This window comes from Dromiciops gliroides, chromosome 4 (assembly GCF_019393635.1).
Source record: "Dromiciops gliroides isolate mDroGli1 chromosome 4, mDroGli1.pri, whole genome shotgun sequence".
NCBI classification, from domain to species: Eukaryota; Metazoa; Chordata; class Mammalia; order Microbiotheria; family Microbiotheriidae; genus Dromiciops; species Dromiciops gliroides.
Window position 1 is genome coordinate 113,742,025 of NC_057864.1, and position 24,475 is coordinate 113,766,499.

The window sequence follows — 24,475 nt, forward strand, 5'->3', positions numbered from 1 at the left end:
TACATATGGTTTCACATGAGAGAACATATAAAATATATGATACATGCTATGATCACACATACATATATCATGCATGTGTAATATATATTTTATATGTTCTCTCATGTGAAGTCCTATACTCTTCCTCCCCGCTCCCAATATACAGACAGTTCTTGCTTTATATAAATTCACATTACACAAATTCAGCTCCCCAGCAGGCAGCAGGACCTGCATAGCCTGGGCTCCAGCTCTGGCTCCCTGGTAGTGGTAGCGGCAGCAGCAGCCCTCTGCCAAGCATGCTCCACTTTGGACACTGAAGCCACTGCAGCTTTGGGGGCCTTAGGCACTCTAGGTGCCCCAGGAGGGGAAGGGGAAGTCTGTGAGATATTTACACACATACACATACATATCACTTAAGAGAATATATACCTAATCAGACTATATAGCGATATTTTAATATGTAGTTATGATGTATAGATCTTTTCTCCTGTGGTCATATATATATATATATATATATAATATACATACACACACACATATAAACCTTTATATGTATGCATGTATATATACACAGATGGCCTCACATGGGAGAATATATGATGCACAATATAATAGATATGTTAGACATATCGAGTACCATCTAATCTATAGGTGTATGCTATTCTCTCATGTGATATCACATGCACACGAGGTCATACATGTAAACATGCACATGTGGTACACATATGACCCCACGTGAGAGATGCATCTATGATACACATATAATGTATGCAGTACATTATACATGTATTGTCAAGTGTGATGAAGATGGTTCCATTAGATTAGAGAGTCTCTGAGGTCCTAACTAATTCTGACGTGTGATTATGCATTCCAGAGGAACTGAGCATTATGGCATTAGGCTTTAGGAACAGAATAGTCACACCCACATGTCCAATTTGTTATTACATCTTCTTATTTTTACCTTTGCAATATGGTAGCACACAGTAGGTGCTTCTTAGATGCTTTGATGAGTGACAGTGTCTCTCCTGTATGTCTCCTTTTTTCTGCTCATGTAGCTACCACCACAGTACAGGTTCTTTCACCTCTCACCTAGACTACTGCAGGAGCCCCCTTCCTCCAGTCTCTCCCCATTCCAGTGTATCCTCCATTTGTTTGCCAAAAGGATTGTTCTATAAGTTTTGACCAAATCACTTTTCCACTCTAGCTGGGTCCTAGTACCTCCAGGATCAAAAATAAAACATTCTCTGTGGCATTTAAAACCTTTCACAGCTTTGCCTCTTCCTACCTTTCCCATCTTCTTATATCCTACTCCTTTCCTTTTACTCTGTGATTTAGCTGCACTGACCAACTTGGTGTTTCTTAATCACCAAACTCTGTAGCCTAACTCTGCATTTGTGCTGACTCTCCCCTGTGCCTGGAGTGCTCAGAGGCAGCTATATGGTATAATGGATAGATCACTGGGCCTGAGTTCAAATTCAGCCTCTGGCATTTAAGTAAGGCTTATTTGTGTGAATCTGGGCAAGTCACTTAGTGTCTCAGTTTTCTCAACTATAAAGTGGGATGATAATAGCATCTCCCTCTTAGGGTTATTATGAGGATTAAATGAAATAACAATTATAACATAGTTGGCACAATGCCAGGCACATAGTAGGTCCTTAATAAACAAATCCATCCTTCCTTCCTTCCTTCCTTCCTTCCTTCCTTCCTTCCTTCCTTCCTTCCTTCCTTCCTTCCTTCCTTCCTTCCTTCCTTCCTCCCTCCCTCCCTCCCTCCCTCCCTCCCTCCCTCCCTCCCTCCCTCCCTTCTTTCTTTCCTTCCTCCCTCCCTCCCTTCCTCCCTTCTTCCCTCCCTCCTTCCCTCAGAAGAAATTTACAAGTATTCTTGACATCTTTCTGATCGTAGTCAGTTGTGTTAGAGTAGATATTAATTTTCTGAGCCATTTTCTACCACCAATTGAGTTAAAAACGTACTAATATTTCTAGTGTTAATTGCTTTTATTTTTAAAGCTGAGTTTAAGAATGTGTCACTTATGTATTTTGTATTTTTCTGGTTAACCAAGACATTTTTATTACTTGTGTACACAAAGGGAGACCTGGACCATGGATATATATACAAGCAGCTGTCATAGCCATATTCTTTATCCAGTATGCCTTGCTGCCTCACATAATTATAAGATTCAAATATTCAATTTGTACAGTGGGGAAATACCACTAATGCTTAAACCCTTTGATTAACTAGGGCCTTGAACAAGGAATTCACTCAGCTGACTTACCGGGGTTGCTCTACTAAAGATTTTTCATTAATTGTATTAATAAATGGGTAAAGCCCAATATTAGAAAGGACCAGTCATTTGTTGCCAGGGCCTCTAAAAATACTAAAAGGATTTAACTTACAGTACCTTGGTGAAACTGTTCAGTCATAAGTCACCATTTCTGTGGTGCCTAGCCTTGGATTTGAAGTTGACTATTCTGCTAGAGCAGAAGCTCAACTCTTTTTGAGTCATGGCACAACAACTATGTGATGAGTTTATGGTTATTCCTTGACACAGGGGCAATGTTATATTATCATAGCCCTTCCTTGTATTGATAGTGTGCCAATGTCAAGTGGACAATATTAGTATGTGAGTGCACAAGTATATGCACTCATCTATCTACCCATACTCAATATATATTGTTATGAATCTCTAATAGATGATCTTGGGATTCACGTGTGAGTTTACTTATTACCATTCATTTCAGAAACCTGAATAGGAGCTAGTAGACCAAGATATCAAGAGATTATGAAATAGAGTTGTATTTTGAATGGAAGTAGGCTGAGTATAAGTAGTGTGGGCAGTAGATATACTTTAAGAATGCATCAGGCAGCTAGGTGGTGCAGTGGATAGAGCACCGGCCCTGGATTCAAATCTGGCCTCAGACACTTGACACTTACTAGCTGTGTGACCCTGGGCAAGTCACTTAACCCCAACTGCCCTGCAAAAAAAAAAAAAAAAAAAAGAATGCATCAAGGGGGCAGCTAGGTGGTGCAGTGGATAAAGCACCAGCCCTGGATTCAGGAGGACCTGAGTTCAAATCCAGCCTCAGATACTTGACACTTACTAGCTTTGTGACCCTGGGCAAGTCGCTTTACCCTCATTGCCCCACAAAAAAAAAGAATGCATCAAAATGAAACGTATCATAATTATGAATGACTAGCAATCAACCATAATAGCAGCATACTTGCCTGGCATGTAGCGATTTGAAAGCTGGAGAAGGGAGGTGCCTTGGATCTGACCAGGAGTCTAAGAAACGTCATCACAGAATGTGAACTGGAAATGACCTTGGAGATTATTTCATCTGATGCCCTCAGTTTTCAATAAGGAAATCAAGACCCAGAGGCTTCCCCAAAGTCACACAGCAAATCTGGTGGTAGAGCATACACTTTACGAATAGTTTCTGCAAACATAAACCAAAAGACAGACTTGATTTGTTATGCATGTTGCTGAAAAATACTTATTCATATTTAGGTTTTTTGTTTGTTTTTTGCGGGGCATTGGGGGTTAAGTGACTTGCCCAGGGTCACATAGCTAGTAAGTGTCAAATGTCTGAGGCCGTATTTGAACTCAGGTACTCCTGAATCCAGGGCTGGTGCTTTATCCACTGCGCCACCTAGCGCCCCTATATTTAGATTTTGATGAATATAATAGCACATAAAACCCAGTTGTGCCATTTTAAAAGGATATATAATCCCTTTTGAAAATGAAGGACATATGTTTGTATTTATAGACACATTCACACTTTTTTTTTTTGTGGACCATGAGGATTAAGTGACTTGTCCAGGGTCACACAGCTAGTAAGTGTCAAGTGTCAGGTCACATTTGAACTCAGGTCCTCCTGAATCCAGGGCTGGTGCTTTATCCACTGTACCACCTGGCTGCTCCCCCACATTCACAATTTTAAGTATGCATTGAGGTAAGGAACAAGTTTATAAACTTCACTGCCTTGACACTTTATTCCATTTCCATAATGTTTAATGCTTTATTTTACACATGAACATATGCACACAATATGTGTATGTATGTGTTTGTGTGTGTATATGTATGTATATATGTACGTATAATGTTTTACTCTTCTATACTACTTTACCATAGCAATAGTGATACTTTGAATTTATATACCATCTTTGTTTCTAAGAGCTTATTTAAAAAATTATTTAAATCATTATTCCTTGTAATAGTAGTATCAAACTCAAATAGAAACAGATCCCTGTGGATTGCATATTGACTTAAAAAAATGTGAAATTAACATTATCTGTGTTGTATTTTCATTTATGTTGTTAAGCATTGCCCAATTACATTTTAATCTGGTTTGGTCCTTAGTTGGTAGTTTTATAGTCACTGGAGTTTGACACCAACAATACTTTTGATGGTTAGATGGTAATTATCCCTATTTTAACCTGAGGCAGTTGAGTCACTTAAAGTCATTTAGCAAGAATTGCATCAGAATCTTGATATCTGGAATTAATTGTTCTGATGTGAGCCAAACGTTACCAATATGCCACCATCCTTACCTAAACCTATCATTTTCTCTATCCTTATAATTACTTTTTCTTTTAAGGCCCTGTTTAGTTTGGTTCCATCCTACTTATTCTACTGTTTCCCCCATTTCCTAACACACAACCTGTGCTTTAGTCATGCCTCTTATTTCACTGTCCCTGCACACATCATTCCTACCCAGTACATTTGCAAATGCTATTTCCTCCCACCACCTCCCACCCTGTTAGTGCCATTTTTTCTACCTCCCACATATCCACCCCTTCCCTGTTCTTTAAGGCTTGGCTCAAAGTCTACTTCCTCCATTAAGTCTTATCTGAATATATTAGCCTGTCCTGCTTTCCCCTTTCTGATTGTAAGTTATAATCAGTGTCTCACAATTAAGATTACAATGTCTTTGGCAAGAAACTAAAGATTTTGTGTGACATTTTCAGCATTGCTGCTGATTGAAAACAAGGGCTTCAGAAGAGAGACAGCTTTGGGAAATGAACAGCTAATTAAGAAGGTGCTGTCTACAAATAGATTTTGGACATCTTGCTTATGGCTTAGAATTTTGGAGCGATGGTTTCTTGATGAAGGATGGAATGTACATAAGAAGTGGTAAAAATGTATATGCTTGGTGTCTTGTAAATCCAGTCAAAAGGGTTTGGGGCTAAAATGCGGGATACTCTCTATGTATATTTATCAAGGTAGATAACACAGATAGTAGGTAATAAGTTGGAAGAACAGCAGTAGAAAGGCCCACAAATTCACTGGAAAAGGGAAAATCAAGAAAACGGGCAGTAATAATCACAACATTTGTTTAGTAGTTTGAGGTTTACAGAACACTTTCCTCACAGCAGCCCTATATAGTAGATACTGCATGTGCTATCCCCAATTAATTAATGAAGAAACTAAGGCAGTGAGAGTTAAGCGGTTTCCCTGTCTTCACACATCTAGTAATTATCCAAGGTAGGATGAAAAAAACTCTCCTTATGATTCCAACTCTAGCACTCACTACATTATTTCACATTACTTCAAATGGCTATACACAAATGTACCAATTATAGGTAACGGGCAAGATGAATGAGAGATCCTAATTTAAAGAAGCAAATGGTATAATTTAGACTTGATGAGAGGAGATCCATGATTGGACTGACTTTAGAAGGATAGGAAAGAGGGAAGGTGGAGGCCATAATAATGTTGCCCATTAGGAAGATAATATACTCATGAGGAAATCCAGGAACTGGAATAAAGGAAGCACAGTGGAAAGCATCTGTGTGAAGATCATAGTAAGCAAAAATAAGTTATATTGCTATTGGAATATACCCCGACAATCTGATTAGAAAGAGGAAACTAGATGAAGTTATAAAATACGTAAGTCTGCAAGAGGCATGATACAGAAGTGACTGAGGACTTCAGGTATCCAGATATTTACTACAATTCTCTTGCCATGACATAAGGAGAGCAGCTAATGATTAGTTGACTTATTTTAATGATGAATTGTTTCAAGAGATAGAGGAAGCAAGGAAGCAATATTTTCTGAATCTGATTCTTATTCAGGAGAAACTGCTTGCTGAAATGGAAATGATGAGCTTCTTGGGAGGTTCCATTTTAGAAGTTTTGAAAGAAGAGGGGAGGGCCAGGTATAATTTGACATGGAGGCCTGGTGTGGTTTGATTAGTCTGTAGTTTCTTCATGTGTTTTAATTTTGTCTCCCTAGCTAAATTCTCACCTTCTTGAAATCAGGGATCATGTTGTAGATTTCTTTCCCTCAGTATCTAAACATAATGTTAAATACATAGTAGGCCTTCTTTAAATACTTGATTGACTTTTAGAAATGGTGGAAACACAGTATTCATTTTAAGCCTTTTGAATATTATATCTTCCCAGAGTCCCTAAATACACTCTGCCTGCAGGATATAAGTGCACTGTAACATGAGTACATTATGGACATTGAACCACACACTTGTGCTCATCCCATTTTCACCTTCTCATATGGTGGATGCCTGTGAATTATTGGCAGGGCATTTTGCTGCCATGGGTGAAACTACCATTTTGAAAGTGAGAATCTTATCTTCATATTTCTTTCACTTGATCATACATTGTGCTTTTCCATAACATTTTACTGAGGGGGTTCATATTGTAAGGATTCTGCTAGTCCATAGTAATAGAATTTTCAAAATTTAAGCAATTTCAAGATCTCTGTATAACAATTTGTACGTGTAAAGGAACCTTTTAAATCATATTTTGAAATAAAACATATTTAAGTCTCTGTTACCTTTCTGCTGTCCCCTTAATTGGGATTCAAGGCTCTCTTTTACCTGGAAACTGGATTAATTCTTTCTTCAATGAATATACTAACTTGAGGATGCAAATCCTCATCATGTTGTTGTTGTTCAGTCATTTCAGTTGTGTCTGACTCTTTGTGACCCCATTTATGGTTTTCTTGGCAAAGGTGCTGGAGTGGTTTTGCCATTTCCTTCTCCAACTCATTTTACAGATGAGGAAACTGAGACAAATAGGGTGAAATTACTTGCTTAGGGTCAGACAGCTGGTAAACTTCTGAGGCCCGATATGAACTCGGGTCTCTAGGCTCTGGTGCTCTATCCACTGGACCACCTAATGGTCCCCCAGCATCATCATGAGAAGGCATTAATTCAGCACCTATTTTTATGTTAATGCCACTACAGAACAATGTAAATAGAAAAAGTTACATAGATGCAGCTGTTATTCTCTAAGAACTTACAGTCTAAAACAAAATCTATAGACAAACACATGGAGGGAATTATCAGGAAAAAAGAAAAACATTAATGAACAATGAAGTATTTCAAGGCAATGGAAATTTAGGAGTATTGGGTTATCTGTTTACCCAGTGTTTAGTAGAGTCCTAGGCACAAGGAAGGTGCCTAATAAGTGCTAGTTGCCTAATAAGGTGCCCACTAAGTGGAGATGATATTATCTAAAACTAACTTTGAGACTACATTTAATTGATTTTTTAATGTAAATTTAACATTAACATCCGAAGTTAACTTCATAATACAGTTTAAAGAAATAGAATAAATGTATTCATTATACAGTTGAATGGCATGAACTCAACTTGGGCCCATAAGCCCAGAACTCCAGAGTTCTAACCTTGCTTTAGGATAATCTCTTTGTGGCCTTGCACAAGTTGCTTCACAAAGACAGTTAAGCAAAATGGAAAATAGCTAAGGCATAGAGATCCTGCTTCTAAAGCATCTGGATATAACAAGGGCTGTGTAAGTGGTTGTTTTTCCTGGCACTTCAGTAATGCTATTTCCAACCCAATTTCTCAGTCTTTTATATTCTACTTTCTGCTATATTTATATCCAGTCTCCTTACAAAGGCACACTGTACCCTTTGGAAGCAGGTTTCATGAAGTAATAATGTATAGGCCCAGGATTTAAAAAATGTACAAAGCAGAATGTCTTCTTTCATTATATATGTATACACACAATACAACAAACATATATGGATACATATGTTTATTGCTCACTAAATCTTTAACCTCCCATCTTAATATAAAACATGGTTGAAGAATGGATCATGATCATTGACCCTTAGCTGAAATGAATACAAGAGATTTTAAACTTGTGTTTATAATAGAAATAAGTGGGGGCAGCTAGATGGTGCAGTGGATAAAGCACCGGCCGTGGATTCAGGAGGACCTGAGTCCAAATCCGACCTCAGACATTTGACACTTACTAGTTGTGTGACCCTGGGCAAGTCACTTAACCCTCATTGCCCTGCAAAAAAATAAATAAAGTAATCCCTTCATTATTTTTTCAGGGGGTGGGGAAATGTAGAACAATATACATTTTATGTTGCTTTAATTCAGAGGTACCTGCTTATTAATGCCCACTCCAACAGGGGTATGGCCAGATAACTTTGAAGAGGTTGAGTACGATAGTGGGTAGATAGCATTTCTGTCTCATGCCTGGATACTAGGTTAGACTGAAAGGAGGAAGAAGCCTTCCATAACTACCAGTCTGGTTTGAGCCCTTATAATCTCTCAACCATAGGACCATGATAGCTTCCTTTGTGTTGTCTCTGTTTCCATTCTGTCCTCTTTCCAGTTTGTTTTCCACAAAGCTGTCAAAATAGCTTTCCTCAGGCATAGTTGTGGCAGTGTCATGCTCCTTCTCCAAAAATGATTAAAAATATAAACTCCTTAGCCCGACATGCAAGGTCCTACACGATCTGACTTCCACTCACCTTTTCAGCACTATTTCATACTCTTCCCCTTTGCACAGTCCATGCTTTAGTCAAACTGGACACAACTGGCAGTTTCCTGGACTCAGCAATTCATTTCTTGCCTCTGTATTCCTGCAAACAGTCCTCCATGCCTGGAATGCACATTCTTTTCTCTCTCCCAGAATTCTTGTTTCCATCCAGCTTCAACTCAGGTACCATCTCCTCTGTCAAGCCATCACTATTCCCCACTCACATTTGTTGGTACTTTTTCTCTCCCTTTAGTTTTTCTTTTCTATTAACTTTGTAGGAGGAGGGATTGACTATTGAATATGGATAAGATTGATTTCTAGAATATTTGCTAGGTTGTCCTGGTCCTCCTAGAATGTGATTTCTTTCCAAAGACTGCATTGTCCTGCCATTATTATTTGTTGTTTTTTTGTTAGAGATTGCAGATAATATGAATTAGTCAGCAAGTATTTATTAAGTATTTACTGTACTGTGTGGCAGGCACTGTGCTCACTATGAGCGAATTCTAGGATAATAATCAAACAGTTTCTGTCCTCAATGTGCTTTCATTCACTTGGGTGAGAATGTGCATAAATAAGTATATTTTAATAAATGCAGGCTAATTTTTGTGGAATACTAGCCACTTGGAAAGGCCTCATTTAGTTGGTGTCCTTGAGCATCATTTTGAAGGAAACAAGGAATTCTAAGAGTATATGGAAATGAGATGAGAGTATATTTCAGGTATGAAAGACAGCAAGTATAAAGGCTTAGAGATAGGCAATTTAGTATTGTGTATGAAGCCCAGTTTTACTGGATACTAGAGTGCAGAAAAGGAAGTGGCATCTAATAAGTTTGGAAAAGTAGTTTGGCACCCTGTTGGAAAACATGTTAAAATCCAAATAAAGGAGCTTTATATTTGATCCTAGATACAACAGCAACCATCGGAGTTTGTGGAGTTGGGGAGGGACATGGTTAGACTTGCCCTTCATGAAAATCACTATAAATGCATTGCAGCTGCCATTTAAAATGCCAGAATCCAGACATTTTTCTTACATACTTTTTGCCATAATACCAAAATGTGGAGTTCTACCTTCCTTTAAAAAACCTAATTTGATCCTTCCATCCCCATTAGCTGTTGTCCTCTATTCCCCCTTTTGTGGCTAAACTCCTTGAGAAGGCTTTCTACAATGGGTATCTCTACTCCCTTTCCTTTAACTCTCTTAACTCTTTGCAGTCTGGCTTCTGACCTCATCCTTCAACCAAAACTGCTCTCTCCAAAAATGCTAATCATCTCTTAATTGCTACAGCTAATTTTTTTTCTCAGTCCTTATCTTTAAAGACTGATGATCACCTTCTTTTCCTTGATACTTTCTTCTTTCTGGGTTGTTGAGACATTGCTTGCTATCTTCCAATTCTTTTACCTGTTTGGCCACTCCTTAGTCTCTTTTGCTGGATCTTTATGTATGTTATCACTATGAATAATTGGGGCTCCTCTGAAAGCTCTGTCCTGGGTGCACTTATCTTCTCTTCCTATATACTATTTCACTTGGTGATCTCTGAGCTCATCTCTATGCTGATGATTCTGAAATCTTACTTATTCAGCCATAACCTCTCTGTGATCTCAGTTTTTGCAACTCCAGTGGCTTATTGGACATCTCAGATGTTCTTAGTTCTAAATCTTGGCACCTTCCCTCTGAGATGATCCCGAATTTATCCTTTATCTATCTTGTCTGTGCATGGTTATTTTCATGTTGTCTCCCTTAATAGACAGTGAGCTCCTTGAGAGCAAGGGCTTTTATTTGCTTCCCTCCTTTTTTATCCTCGGTGTTTAATACAATGCCTGGCACATAGTAGGTGCTTGATAAATGCTGCTTAACTTCACTTCAAAATCAGGGCCATATGTTTTGTGAATAAAGAAATGTTCATGACTCCATGTGATAGTTATCCATATAGTATAGCTTTGTAGTAGATTTCAGAAAACATATCTAATTGTATCCAATAGGTTATGGTTAGATTAACTAAATTTAGGTGGAGGACAGGACAAATGGGTTTTGTTCTAATAATTTTTATTGTACATGAATGTTTGTACCAGTTCCCTGTGGAAGCTTTGAAGAGGTTTAAAAATCTTATTTTTGACTTAAAATTACTATATAAATTCAGCAGATTTGCCATTTAAATATTCAGAATTGACATCTTTTATACCTCGTAGCATTTATAGAAAAACAAAATATTTTAACTTTTCCTTCCTGTGTTTAATACACACGAGAAAGTGAAAAGCAAAGATGACCTTAATAAGTTGTCATATAAGTGAATTCATTTTGAGTAAAATATGGGGACAGTATTGCAAAATAGTCATATGGAAAGTGACCAGGTTCTTAATATTTCTTGGGTGTTTAATGTTTTTAAATTATAATTTTACTTCTCTTTGTGGGTGTTATGATAAATATCTTTTAAACATTTAAAAACTTATTTTTATTCTGGACTCAATGCCAAATAAAATTAGTTCAGTGTAATCTTTAAATGAGAATAAATTTGGATTTTTTTTCAGTAGCTGGAAGTCAGGATTTAAGGATTTGCATTTAGTAGATTTCTTCATATCTATCAAATAAAATTTTATTCTTATAATGTTTGATTGTGGGTCTAAGTATATTTTAGAAAAATTAGACATATCTAAAAATTCTAAGGAATTAGTGACTACTATATGTATATGTATACGTAGCATTGGTTGTTACAAAGGCAATTTGAATTAAAATAATTTTATTTCCCTCCCAGTGATCACTGGACCTATTCCAAATGAAAATGCAGGAAATTTAAATGTTACTAGACTTGTTTTAAGAAAAATACTTCCCTATACAACTGAAACTGGTAAGGTGGTTAGATTTATGTTAGTACCACAAGAGACATTATTTTGCTTATCTCTGTTCAGCCACTGGTGTCTCCTGTGACCTTGGGTTGCGTGTGTGGTAGGGTGACTGATGGTTCACCATGTTCTTTTTTCTGGTGCTTTGCCTGTTGCCTGCCTCTGGGTTTGTGATTCCCCTTATGCTGACTTCGGCAGTATTCCTTCAGTCTCTTATCTCAGGGCTTTGATGCATATGTTCTGAAGGTGGCCACAGTGACTTTGGGTGGCAGCAGATGGTAAACCTTCAGGCTGCCACCGGCTATACTGGTGTTAAGTTGAGAACTTAACGTTTGATGAAGAATCAGTAGTGCATATGAAAGAGCTTTTACTGCAGAAATATCTTTTAATTAAAAAAATTAGCATACCGAAACATTTATTAATGTCCGCTTTTAAGGAAATTTAAAATTATTTTCTTAGAGCTAAGCTCCAGTTATTTATCAACTTAGCTTTCTATGTTTCCTACCCCTTCTAGTTTTTCACTTACCTCCCTGGGTGACCAGGCTGATTGATTTATAATACTTAAAGCTAGATAGTTTAGATATGTTGAGGAGGATGAGATGTAAATATAATCTATCTATATCTATGTATTTATATGTATATGAATCTATGTATATTATATAAACAAAATTTAAATATTAAGATACATGTTTCCAGTGAGCTTTAAATTGGCATCTTCTTAGGTTTTAAAAAGAAATGTGCAATTGTATCCACATTCTCCATTGTGACACTCCTTCCCCCCACTCCCCCTTGGCCTGAAAATCTTGGCCCCTTAGTCATTCTCTATTTTAGGATGCTGCCCTAGGAGCTTGAAAAGGTAAACATTCCTCAGAGACATAATTTGCTTTGTTTGGGGGTGGGGTGAGAAGGTTGTAGGAAGGAGGGTGAGGTGGGCGACAGCTTCAGCTAGTTTTATGAATCCTCCTGACCAGTCAGCCCCTGAAGCAATGCCCCCTAGCGCCTCCTAATAATGTAACACGTGAAGGTTCTTCCAGCATGGACATAGCATCAGTAGGATCTTAAAAGAGAGTTTAGTCATTTCACTGTAAATCCTGAACATCCCTGCTGTTGCACTTTGTGTCCCTTCTGAAAATGGATGCTGAGGGTATTGGATAATAGTACATAAGTGTTATAAAATGACCATGTACAGTCATTCCACTTCATGCCTCATTCCTCATCCCTGAAATAGCTTTTATGAGCACATGATAGCCAAGAACAGATTGGTTTCATGGCATAACATGAGACAAGTGCCTCTATACAGTCTGCTCATGCTGATGCTCCTGATGCTGCTCCTTCTAATGGACTAACAACTACCTTTCAATATCCTTTGCTTTTGGAGCTTCTGGGCAATAGGAAATGGAATGCTTTGGTCTTCTTATGCCAAAGGAGAAAATCAGTTCCCAGAAGGGAGAGCTAATAATGTCAAAGGTCACCCAATAGGTTTGTTATTTTCTGGGACTAGAACTTTTGAAAAGGAAACTCCTGTCAAACAAACCTATAATCTTATTGGGGCAGAGGAAGTACAGACAGATAGATATAGAAGTAGGACCAAGTTTCTCACATTAAACACAAGTAACATTTGATCCTGAACATGTGGTTTTAGATGAAGAAAATTGCTGTCCCTGATAAACAGAAACAAGTGCTTCGTATGAGGAATTTGTTAAAAACCATTTCACTTGTGCAGCAGGATAGCATTACCAGCCTCTGTAACATTGCCAAGAAGAGGTTATTCTTATCAACCAAGTTCTGAGTATATCTGAAAGACACAATTGTGTGAGTGTCATCTTACTTATTTGTACTTGAGTTGAGAAAAGCTGTCTTTTTGCCAAATGCAACTTGTACCTTCTTTCTGGCTATCTCTCTCTGGCCTTTTGTGTACTGACTTGTTCTTTTCTGTTATGCATAGACATGTGTGATTTCCCCATAGTGGAATGTATTCAGTTGAGGCCTCTTATAGGCTCCTTCCAACAAACGACATAAAAATGAACAAGTAGCACTGTAGCTCCACTATCAGCTATATTACCTAACATGTGCCCTTGTGGGTTTTTTCTTACAGCCTTCTCTGATTTTTATTGAGCTTTGGGGGAAATTTTTAAATAACCAGTCCAATAGTACAGACAAATATTTCATGAAATTGCTGAAGTGATCTTCCTCTCTTTCAGAGTTAATGTTGCAGTTATTTTTGGAACCATATGTATTTCTTATATCAGTAATTTAAGCTAAATTTATAAGATCATACAAGAAATAGCATCCTCGAACAGTCTCAGCCTCTCTTACCTTTTGTTGTGTCTGCGTCCAAAGTTTCCCTGTGATGCTGGGTCTCTTTTCTACTTTCTACATCTGCTTAAAAAACCCCAACAACCCCCGCCCTCCCCCCCAACACCTTTTAATTATTGATACACATTATTCCTCCTTCTTTTCTCTTTCCCTTTGTAACGATTGGAATAACGCCACCTGCTGGATACTTACTGTAGAGGAGTTCTGCCCATGAAGGGAAGGTCTTTGAGGGCAAGACCAGGAGTCAGGAAGTGACGCGGGCTAGTGGGAGGAGGAAGGAAGAGACTAGCGCTGAGTCTCACTCTCTCTTTCCTGAGGACGCTGGCGGAGAAGGGAGCTAGAAATGTGCTCTCCCTTTAATAGATAGGAATCTAGGCCTTTCTCTCTCTCTTTACCAAATTCTTATTCTCCTTAATAAATGCTTAAAAGTCTAACTCTTGCTAAAGCTTATAATTTATTGGCGACCACTCATTAGATATTTTAGACAGACTAGCTAGAATTTTAGTCCTTAACAGATGGCTGACCACGAAGAGGAAAGCTAACCCTCAGTCTTCTTCTGATCTGCTGGTTGGGTAAGAAATTTCCCCTCCCTCTCCCTTTAACTGCTAAGTACTGGTGTACTGGCTGTGTTTTTCCTTTGAATTTTTTCGAATGGACCTTTTAAACTCCCTAATTATCCTATTTTTGATTTTAGTCTGTTTAACCAGACAAATGGGAGATAAGATCATGTTAATGCTTTGTTTTTGTGGATTTTCTATTTTTCTTTTTATTTTTGTTAAAAGAGCCAGTAACTTACTCACAGGAGGAAATATCTCTCCCTCTCCCAACCATGCTTTTCAGAGAAACCTGAAGAGATTCCTGCTGCTTTTCCCAGTTCCAACACTAATTGTTGCTCTAATTTTGCATGCCTGGAGGCAATGACCCACCCTCTAGAAGCTTTTAATCCCCTAGCACCTGGAGGCAAAGTCGGGGAAGAGGAATCCAGGCCTGAGTTCAAAATCAAGTCTGATTCAAATTGCTCTGGTCCCTCCCCTCCTCTCCAGACCCCACCCTCTACTCCTCCTATGGCCAAGCCCATTGCTTCCCCTGCCTGGGAAGTCCAGAGATCTGATGCGCATGCTCAACTTTTTCTACCTGCATTTGCAGCTTCAGGCTCAGCCCTTCCCCGGCCTGGCTGTGCTTTTGAGACAATCTTAGAAAACTCTTTAAATTCCAGATATGCTCGTTTTGTTCATAATTTTGCTAACCTGCTTTTGTCTTTAATTAGTAATCTTATAAAGCATTTGTATGGTGAAAAGACTGACGGACAATATAGAGGGGTTAAAGAAGAAAAACTTAAGCTGAATAAGAATGACAATCAACATAGTTCAAGACTCTGCTTCTTTTGGCATGGAAGGGTATATATTGTACAGAAATGTAGAAGCAAGCAGCAAGGTATTGATATGAGTATTGGGGATTTTAGATATCAGAATCAAAAGTGTTCTAAATTCACTCAGATTATTAATAGTATCAGTTCAGAGGTTACATAGGATTTCTATACTATTACATATACATTTTGAAAATTAATGGTATGGGTTTATTTTCATAGAGATTTTCATGCTTTTGAGATTGTGTTTTATATTTAGTTTTTAAAACAAGGAGAATATTTGTAAAAGCTTTTTATAGTCATGTGATCAAGTTTATATTTTATAATACTCTTATTGATATTAAGTTCATATTCATTTAGATTTCCTTAGTTTGAATTTCAATGTATTATATTGTTCCATGTGTATTTTCTTCTATTCATTTGTCTATCTAATTTTGAAACATTGCAAGATGGTTTTGATTTTATTATACAATGTTAATTCTAGGAGTATTGTGCTCCCATATTCTGAGTTATTTGTTTTTGTTATTTTTTCTCAACTGATTATTTGATCAAACTCTTTAAAGCATTTCCCTAGCAAATTGGTTGCCATGGCAAGTGTAAATTGATTCTAGAAGTATTATTTTTGATAAGCATATTCAAAAAAAAAAAAAGAGGGGAACATTTGTAAAAGTTGTCTTTGAGATTGTGTTGTGCTTTAACTTGTATTTAAATATGTTCAGATTTTTCAAAAAAGTAATTGTATGCTAAGTAAAAAAAAGGTATTATTTGAAATTGTTGCATAATTATATATTATATTCTGAGTCAAGATGTATTCACATTTTTTGCAATCATTTATTATCCTCAATTTTAAATCCATATGAGACTTGGATTATGGGAACTTATCATTTAAGACATTAATTGCCTTTATTCTGAGTTATCAGATGCCAGTTGGCCAAGATGCCATCCAATCACAAGAGGAATACATGCAAGAGCAGACACTGAACTGTCACATGAGGGGAGACATGCATGAAGTCAAGGTATGGCCGAGGGAACGGCTTTTGACAAATGTTGAGGTTGGATTCTCTTGGTTTAATATTTTATTCTCTTTTTCCCCACAATATTGTACAGATGGCTGTAAGTATTCATCCCACCCATCTCACTTCTACACCTGGCTTCTATGCTCCCTCCTATATGCCTGATGCCATGGACATCTCAATCCCATGCATCTGATTAAGTCTGACTCAGTTTCCTCCAATATGTTCGGTGGCATGGACATATATTCCATCCACCTATTTTAAGCCTGGCATACTGCATGGACAGTATATATTGCTCAAGTGTGGGAATGCTCATATCCCATCATTTCTCTGTTCTTTTATGGTAACCCCCATAATTATCTCAGGTGTCATGATAAATACAGTGTTGAATTTGGCCTTGACACCTGTTACCAATTATATTAGATTTTTTAATTTCTCATAATGGCATGAGGATAATTAGGCAGATGATGCAAAAAGTGATGAAACAAAGATTAAAAAATTATTTTTAATAATTAATATCGCAGCAATTGTCTTCTCAATTACCCTCCATAAGGGGGGGACTATAGTAATATTATAATTTTAAAGAATGTTTCAATTTTTGTTTTATTATATGTTTCATGTGTAACAACTAAGATTCTGTATTCCCTTAGACATGTTTTTGAGAACTTTCATTGTTTGATTTTATTATTGACAAAGCTATTTTAAAGTTGTGTTAAGCTCAATTTTGTAGGAAATTTCCTGGCTGATTACCAGCATCCACACATCAACCCCTGAAAAGACTTCCATTCTACGACTACACCTAAAGGACATCTGAGAAAAGACTTTCAGAGACTTTAAATGAACAGTTTTGTTTTGTTGTTGTTTTTTTTTCTCTTTTCTCTTTCTGTTATAATATACACCATCTGTAACGTGTATTCTCTGCAGAGGCCCTCCCTTTGCAAGACTAATGTCAAAGCGTCGGTTCATGAGGACAAAAAAAATCGCCCCTCTGGACAAAACTTTCCTCTCTTCCTTTTCTATATTGTTGTTCACATATTATTAGTTAGCAATAGTTATATTATTTTTACTGTTCCGTCAAGGAAACATTTTGTTTCTTGAGGAACAACAGGGGGGACTGTAACGATTGGAATAACGCCACCTGCTGGATACTTACTGTAGAGGAGTTCTGCCCATGAAGGGAAGGTCTTTGAGGGCAAGACCAGGAGTCAGGAAGTGACGCGGGCTAGTGGGAGGAGGAAGGAAGAGACTAGCGCTGAGTCTCACTCTCTCTTTCCTGAGGACGCTGGCGGAGAAGGGAGCTAGAAATGTGCTCTCCCTTTAATAGATAGGAATCTAGGCCTTTCTCTCTCTCTTTACCAAATTCTTATTCTCCTTAATAAATGCTTAAAAGTCTAACTCTTGCTAAAGCTTATAATTTATTGGCGACCACTCATTAGATATTTTAGACAGACTAGCTAGAATTTTAGTCCTTAACACCTTCTCCCAAATCTTTGCAGTGGTGGTATCTAAGTAGAGAGTAGGCCATCTTGGGTCCTTTAGATAGTTAACTAAAAGGCCCAATTCCGTTATCTTTTGAAGCTTCCCCCCCTTACTTTTATAAAAGAGCAGCTTCTAGTCTCATTGTGGTATTGTATGTAATTAAAGAACAGATGAAGCTAGCCCTGGAGGGATAGGTTGTCTGCTTTTTTCCTAGTTAGCAGTCATTCTATATGTTACCATAGGGCGAAGATGCAGTAATCTTGTCTATTAGAGCATATGCTAATGTAGTGCTGATAAGGAAGTGTGAAAAATGAAAGCGAAAAATACATTAATTGTGTTCTTGCAATAAGGTAAGCTATCAAAGGTAATTATTTCATGACAGTTTTAGTTATAGCACTTGTTTTATCATGAAATAAAAGATGGCTTTAGGAGCCTTTTATTGGAAAGACAATTGTATCAAATTAGTACCAGATTAGATTTTTGTCTTTATAAAGGTGAGCAAACCCATGAGCAGTTTTTAAATTGGTGTGTTCTAGTCCTCAAATGAACAAATTCTGTTTGAGGGTTAAAGAAGCTATTATTCTGTCCTTTATGCTGACAGCTTCATTACAGATTGGCCTACTGTTGGCATTAAAAAAATGTTTGGCTCCTTATGATCTTTGTGCATGCAACTCTAATATTAATATAGATCCATAGCACTGTTCATTAAGAAATGACTTCAAATGAGGTTCATGCATGTAAATTTGCAAAGATACAGATGTTAAATGCAGTCGTTCCTCTCTGTATACAGCTGTATGGCTAATAATTTTCAAGTGCCTAAAGCTCTTGTTAGCAAGAGTGCTGGTGTGTTAAGAATGGCCCTATCAATAACTTTAAGAACGGAAGTTGAAGGTGCTTCTTTTAAAGACTATTGTTAACTAAACATTATTGCCAAACAGATGGAAAGCATTCACCAGCCTGATGTTTTTAGGTCTAATTATATTATCACCAACCCTGTATGGCTCAGTTGAAGAGGTGTATCCAGAGGCCAATTTATAATCATTTAGCCAACACCTGTTTGGGAGAAATTGACAGTCAAAGGGCACATTTAAAAAAAAATCACATATGTTCTTGTGTTTATTACCTCAATGTGAACAGAGTCTAGTTACAAACAAACTTGGTAAGAGAAGAAAGTGAATGTAAACAAATGAGTATTTCTTAACATTTTTATCTGTCTTGATTTTGTGAGTTTTTATCCTGCGTGGCTAAATGAGGCCAATAAAATGATATCATTCCCGATTTATACAACCATATTCCCTTCATTTAATTAGCAGATTTCTGGTAGAAAATATATTTTTTCCTCTAGTTGCATAAGCAACATGCCAAGTAAATTTTTATTTTAGTCAAATAAAATAATGTATAGTGGGACTGAAATTTATGGTGAGTGACTTAGGTGAAATTATTTTTTAAAAATTAAAAAAAATAATATTTAAGAGATACTACTTGCTTTCATCCCTAGCTGAAACTTACTTAATATTTTATTCAGGTTCTGGGTGTCTTTCTAGCTTAGAGTGTGTTTGAAAGAACAATGGACTTGGAGTAAGGAGACCTGGCTTCAAATTCAAACTCAGCCATTTACTGTGTGACCTTGGGCAAGTCATTTAAACTCTTTAGGTCTGTTTTTTTACCCATAAAATGAGGGTGTTAGACTAAATAATTTCTAAAGTCCCTTTGGATAGTGACATTTTGTGAGCTAAGACTTGTGAGCAATTAGTCTGATTTTATAGGTTATGTCTCAAGCATGCTTTGGAAGATCATAGCTAATGATGAGGGTGTAACAAAGGGTGGCTGTTGGGCAATATTAGATGTGATTGTCAGCTACCTTAAATTTTTGTTGCTTGACCTGTTTCTGCCTGGAGTTGATATAATTTCTCATTTCTTCCTTTTACAGCTCAAATTTAGCTACCTTTTTAGTTAGCAGTTTCTGTTCTTCTCTCTACACTTTCTCCCTTAGTGAGCTCATCCACTGTGAACTCAACTTTCCCCACAGAAGATTACTGTCAGTTGTTCTTTCTAGTTCTGATGTCTTCCTGAGCTTCATTCACTTACCTCCAGTTACCTCTTAGACAGTTATATTATCATGATCTACTGTTACTTCAAATTGTGGAGAGTAAAACTATATGTGGTTGCTCTATTTCTGTCCCAAGTGTAGGGAAAATTAGCTGGAGTTTATCATATATTTGTTACTTAGAAATTAGAGGCTACTGCACTAGTTTGGGGGTATTAAGCACTTATTAAACATATTAAGCATTAGTAAAGAGAGCACACATGGCTCTGAAAGATAGGAAAGCCTAGCTAGGAAATAGAAGAGAGAGAAGAGAGAAAATGGGGAACCCTAGTGGACTGTGTCTCCTCTCACCAAGTTCCCAGGCCAAAGGGCGAGTGTCTGTAAGCTTGCTGTGGGCAGGAGCAGAGCTTGCCCCTACACATTGTTCAAAGCTAATTGGCTAGCATCCCTCAAATCTATTGGTTCACTGGATTTGAGGGTGGTTTGGCACAGTCGTGCTGAGGTCAGAGCCCAGGGAACAAGGCTTTCAGGTAATGAGGTAACTTCCTGACTCTGGGCTGACCTTAAGAAAGGTCAGGCCAGGCTCTCTCAGTGGGGGCCCCTGGAAGTCCCCAAACCCCTATTATTAATAATTTTCTAAGACCAAACTCATTATCTCTGCCTCTTTTCCTTTAAACTGAGCCCCTTTGCAATTTCCCTATTTCTGTCAATTATAATTCTACTTTTATTCTCGTACCTATATAGACTTTTAACTTTGGTACCATATCTGACTTTTCCTCTTCCTTGCCCTATCCCCTTTCAATCGATTCAGTCCTGCATCTTTCTTTGTAAAATCTAGATTATTATAATAGCTTTCTAAGTGTGCTCCCTGCTTCTAGTCTATTTTGTTTGCCATCGCCAGATTAATTTCCCTAAAATTATGTTTTAGTTTATTACTTACTCTTTCCTAAAATCTTCTACAGTTACCTCCTGTGATCGCCCAAATGCTTTTAATCTGATGTTAATGGCCCTCTGTAATATGGGCCCAGTTTATCTTTCCAATCTTATTATATCCCAAGTCAAACTTTGTGCCCAGTCACATAGCTAGTATTATCATTATCTATCTATCTATCTATCTATCTATCTATCTATCTATCTATCTATCTATCTATCTATCTATCTATCTATCTATCTATCTATCTATCTATCTTGGTGAGGCAATTGGGTTTAAGTGACTTGCCCAGAGTCACACAGCTAGTAAGTGTTAACTGTCTGAGGCCAGATTTGAACTCAGGTCCTCCTGACTCCAGGGCCAGTGCTCTATCCACTGTGCCACCTAGCTGCCTCTTATTATAATTTAAATTTTAATAAAAATTTTTATTTAAAGCTTTGATTTCCAAGTTCTATCCCTCCTTCCCTTCCTGAGGCGACAAGCAGTCAGATATGGGTTATACATGTGCAGTTATGTAAAACATCACCATAGTAGTAATTTTGTATAAGAAAATTCAAATAAAAGAAAAAAAATGAAAGAAATAAAGTGAAAAATGCCATGCTTTATTCTGTGTACTATCAGTATCACTTCTTTCTTTGGAGGTGGGTAGTATGCATCATCATTAGTGGCATTTATTTTACAATCCTTTGGGATGGTCTTGGATCATTGTATTGCTGAGAACAGTTAAGTCATTGACAGTTCTTCATGAAACAATATTGCTGTCACTGTCACTGTGCACAGTGTTCTCCTGGTTCTACTCTCTTCATTTTACATCAGTTCATACAAGTCTTTCCAGGCCTTTTTGAAATCATCCTGCTTGTCATTTCTTATACCATAAGTAATATTCCATTACAATCATATACCACAGCTTGTGTAGCCATTCCCCAGTTGATGGGGACTCCTTTGATTTCCAATTCTTAGCCACCACAAACCAGCTGCTATAAATATTTGTGTGCAAATAAGACTTTTTCCCTTTTTTGGGATATCTTTGGAATATAAACCTAGCAGTGGTATTGCTGGATCAAAGAGTATGCAAAGTTTGCTAGCCCTTTGGGCATAGTTCCAAATTGTTCTCCAGAATGGTTGGAACTATTCACAACTCCACCAACAGTGGATTAGTGTCCCAGTTTTTCCACATCCCCTCCAACATCCATCATTTTCCTTTTTTGTTACATTTGCTACTCTGATAGATGTGAGGTGCTGCCTCAGTTGTTTTCATTTGCATTTTTCTGATCAGTAGTAATTTAGAGCATTTTTTCATATGGCTATAGATAGCTTGATTTCTTTGTCTGAAAACTGCCTGTTCATATCCTGTGACCATTTATCAATTGGGGAATGACTTGTATTTTTAGAAATTTGACTCAGTTCTCTGTATATTTGAGAAATGAGGCCTTTATCAGTGATACTTATTACAAAAATTCTTTCTCAGTTTTCTGCATTCCTTATCATTTTGGTTACATTTGTTTTGTTTATGTTAAAGCTTTTTGGTTTTATATAATCAAAATGATCTGTTTTACATTTTATAATGTTCTCTTTGTCTTCTTTGGTCCTAAATTCTTCCCCTGTCCATAAATTTGAGAGATAAACTATCCCATGCTCGCTCACACTCTCTCTCTTTTGCGGGGCAATGAGGGTTAAGTAACTTGCCCAGGGTCACACAGCTAGTAAGTGTCAAGTGTCTGAGGCTGGATTTGAACTCAGGTCCTCCTGAATCCAGGGTGGGTGCTTTATTCACTGTGCTACCTAGCTGCCTCCATCTGCTCTTAATTTGCTTATGGTATCCCCTTTGTGTTTAAAGCATATACCCATTTTGACCTTACTTTAGTATATAGTGTGTTTGCCCAGCATAGTATACTGTTTCCCAGTTTTCCCAGCAATTTTTGTCAAACAATGAGTTTTTCTTCCAAAGGCTTGGATCTTTGGGTTTATCATATACTAGATTACTATAGTCATTTTCTATAATGTAACTTGTTGACTAAGTGACTATTATTACAATTGACTTAATTTAGTTGCTGAGGGTAGCTGGCACTTTTCTTCAAAACTTAGTATTCATATAGGAGTTCTTTGCTCAGAAGACTTATTTTTTTCTTCAAAAAATAAAAACAAATTTAACATGGTATATTATTTTCCTACTTTTTATTCCTGCTAATTTATTCTCAACCATTCTCCGTCTCTTTCTCATCTCCCTCCTTGACTTGCCCTTACTCCTAATTTCCCCAATGCACATTCCATACCAGGTAATACTTGTTTGATTATATTAGAACATCTATTAATTATGTTAGAAGCTTGATTATATTAGAACATTCTGCATTTGAATTATTGAGAGTTAGAGTAAGTTGAATAAAGTAGTAAGCCATTCACAAAAATCATTCTTCTTAATTTGTAGTCTTTTCCATGTAAAACTCTAAATCGAAGATATATCTCTAGAATTATGCTTATTCATAGATGAGTTGTTCCAGAAATTAGATGCTAACTGGTACCTAACATATGATCCAATAAGTAACATTTAATAGGAGGTTAGAATACCAAGGCCACAATGTAAAGGGAATTTATGTAAAGTATTGGAGATTTGATTACATGACATTTAAGAACCCTTCCAACTCTTTAGGTTAGAAACTTCTATGCAGTCATTGTTTGATGAAGTATTGAATAAAATACTATTAACTTCCTGAGAGAAGGAATACACATACACACAAACATATATACACGTATGTATGTATATACACACAGAGCCAATGGGGGAATTTGTTTTACTTGACTAAACATATGTATTAGAAGGAATTTTTTTTTTTCCCGCTCTCTCTTTTTTCAACAAGGTGGGGCTCGGAGGGAGAGAAAATACATTTCTGCTAATTAAGGAGCACTTAAAAATAGAGGTGCTATAGATATGGAATGTTGCATATGGTTTCGCATAAACTTACAAAAATTGGAGGGTGCTATAGATGTGGAATATTACATATACTTTTAGATGGAGTGATGTGTAGTTTTGCTTAATTGTTTTGTTTTGATACAAGGGACCTTTCACAGAGTGAGGAATAACCTGTAAATGTAATGTAAAAACAAAACATCAATAACACTTAAAAAGAAAAGAAAACAAAAAGTGAACTATTGAATATTTTCTGTGATTGCTTAATAAGTTTGTTATCATATATTCTAGGGAAGAGAAGAAAAATCATGTTTAAAACGGAAGAAATTTAGTCTTGAAAGTTAAGCAAAATCCTAGGCAGTGTAGTAATGTACTAAAAATTTCTTTAAAATGGTAATGCTTCCTTAGTGAGGTCAAAACAAAGACTTATCTTTTGATCCATGGGCCAGTAGAAGTAGCATGGATATTCTGAACTTAACCATATCTCTTTGGGTTGTTTTTTTGAAAATCCTGTTCAGTCTGACTTTCTTAATATAGAGATTAATACTAATATTTCTTTTTTTCTTTTTAAAATAAACCCTTTTGTAGGTTTTACTTGTAATGGACACAAGGACACAAGAGACATTCATTTTAAAAGTAAGTAGAATTAGTTTTTTTTTCTGAATTAAAAAATTGAAATGAAGAAATACTTAAGAAAGAAATAGCCTTATTTTTTGTACTCTATATTGAGTACCTTTTTGTTTTTTTGCATTTGTTTTTCTTTTTGCAGTTGATTTGTTTTTGTTTTTGTTTTGAAGGGCAGTGAGGGCTAAGTGACTTGCTCAGGGTCACACAGTAAGTGTCAAGTG

General features: G+C 36.9%; 1 protein-coding gene across 4 annotated transcripts in view; it reads left to right on the forward strand.

Annotated features, from left to right (window-relative positions):
• The window catches only part of RPS6KC1 (ribosomal protein S6 kinase C1), a 203,709-nt gene that overhangs the window by 112,138 nt on the left and 67,096 nt on the right, over positions 1-24,475 (forward strand). For all 4 annotated transcript variants that reach the window (XM_044003541.1, XM_044003542.1, XM_044003540.1 and 1 more), the window contains one exon: positions 24,216-24,263. In XM_044003541.1, coding sequence (XP_043859476.1) covers positions 24,216-24,263 — 48 coding nt within the window. The remainder of the gene's footprint in view (positions 1-24,215; positions 24,264-24,475) is intronic.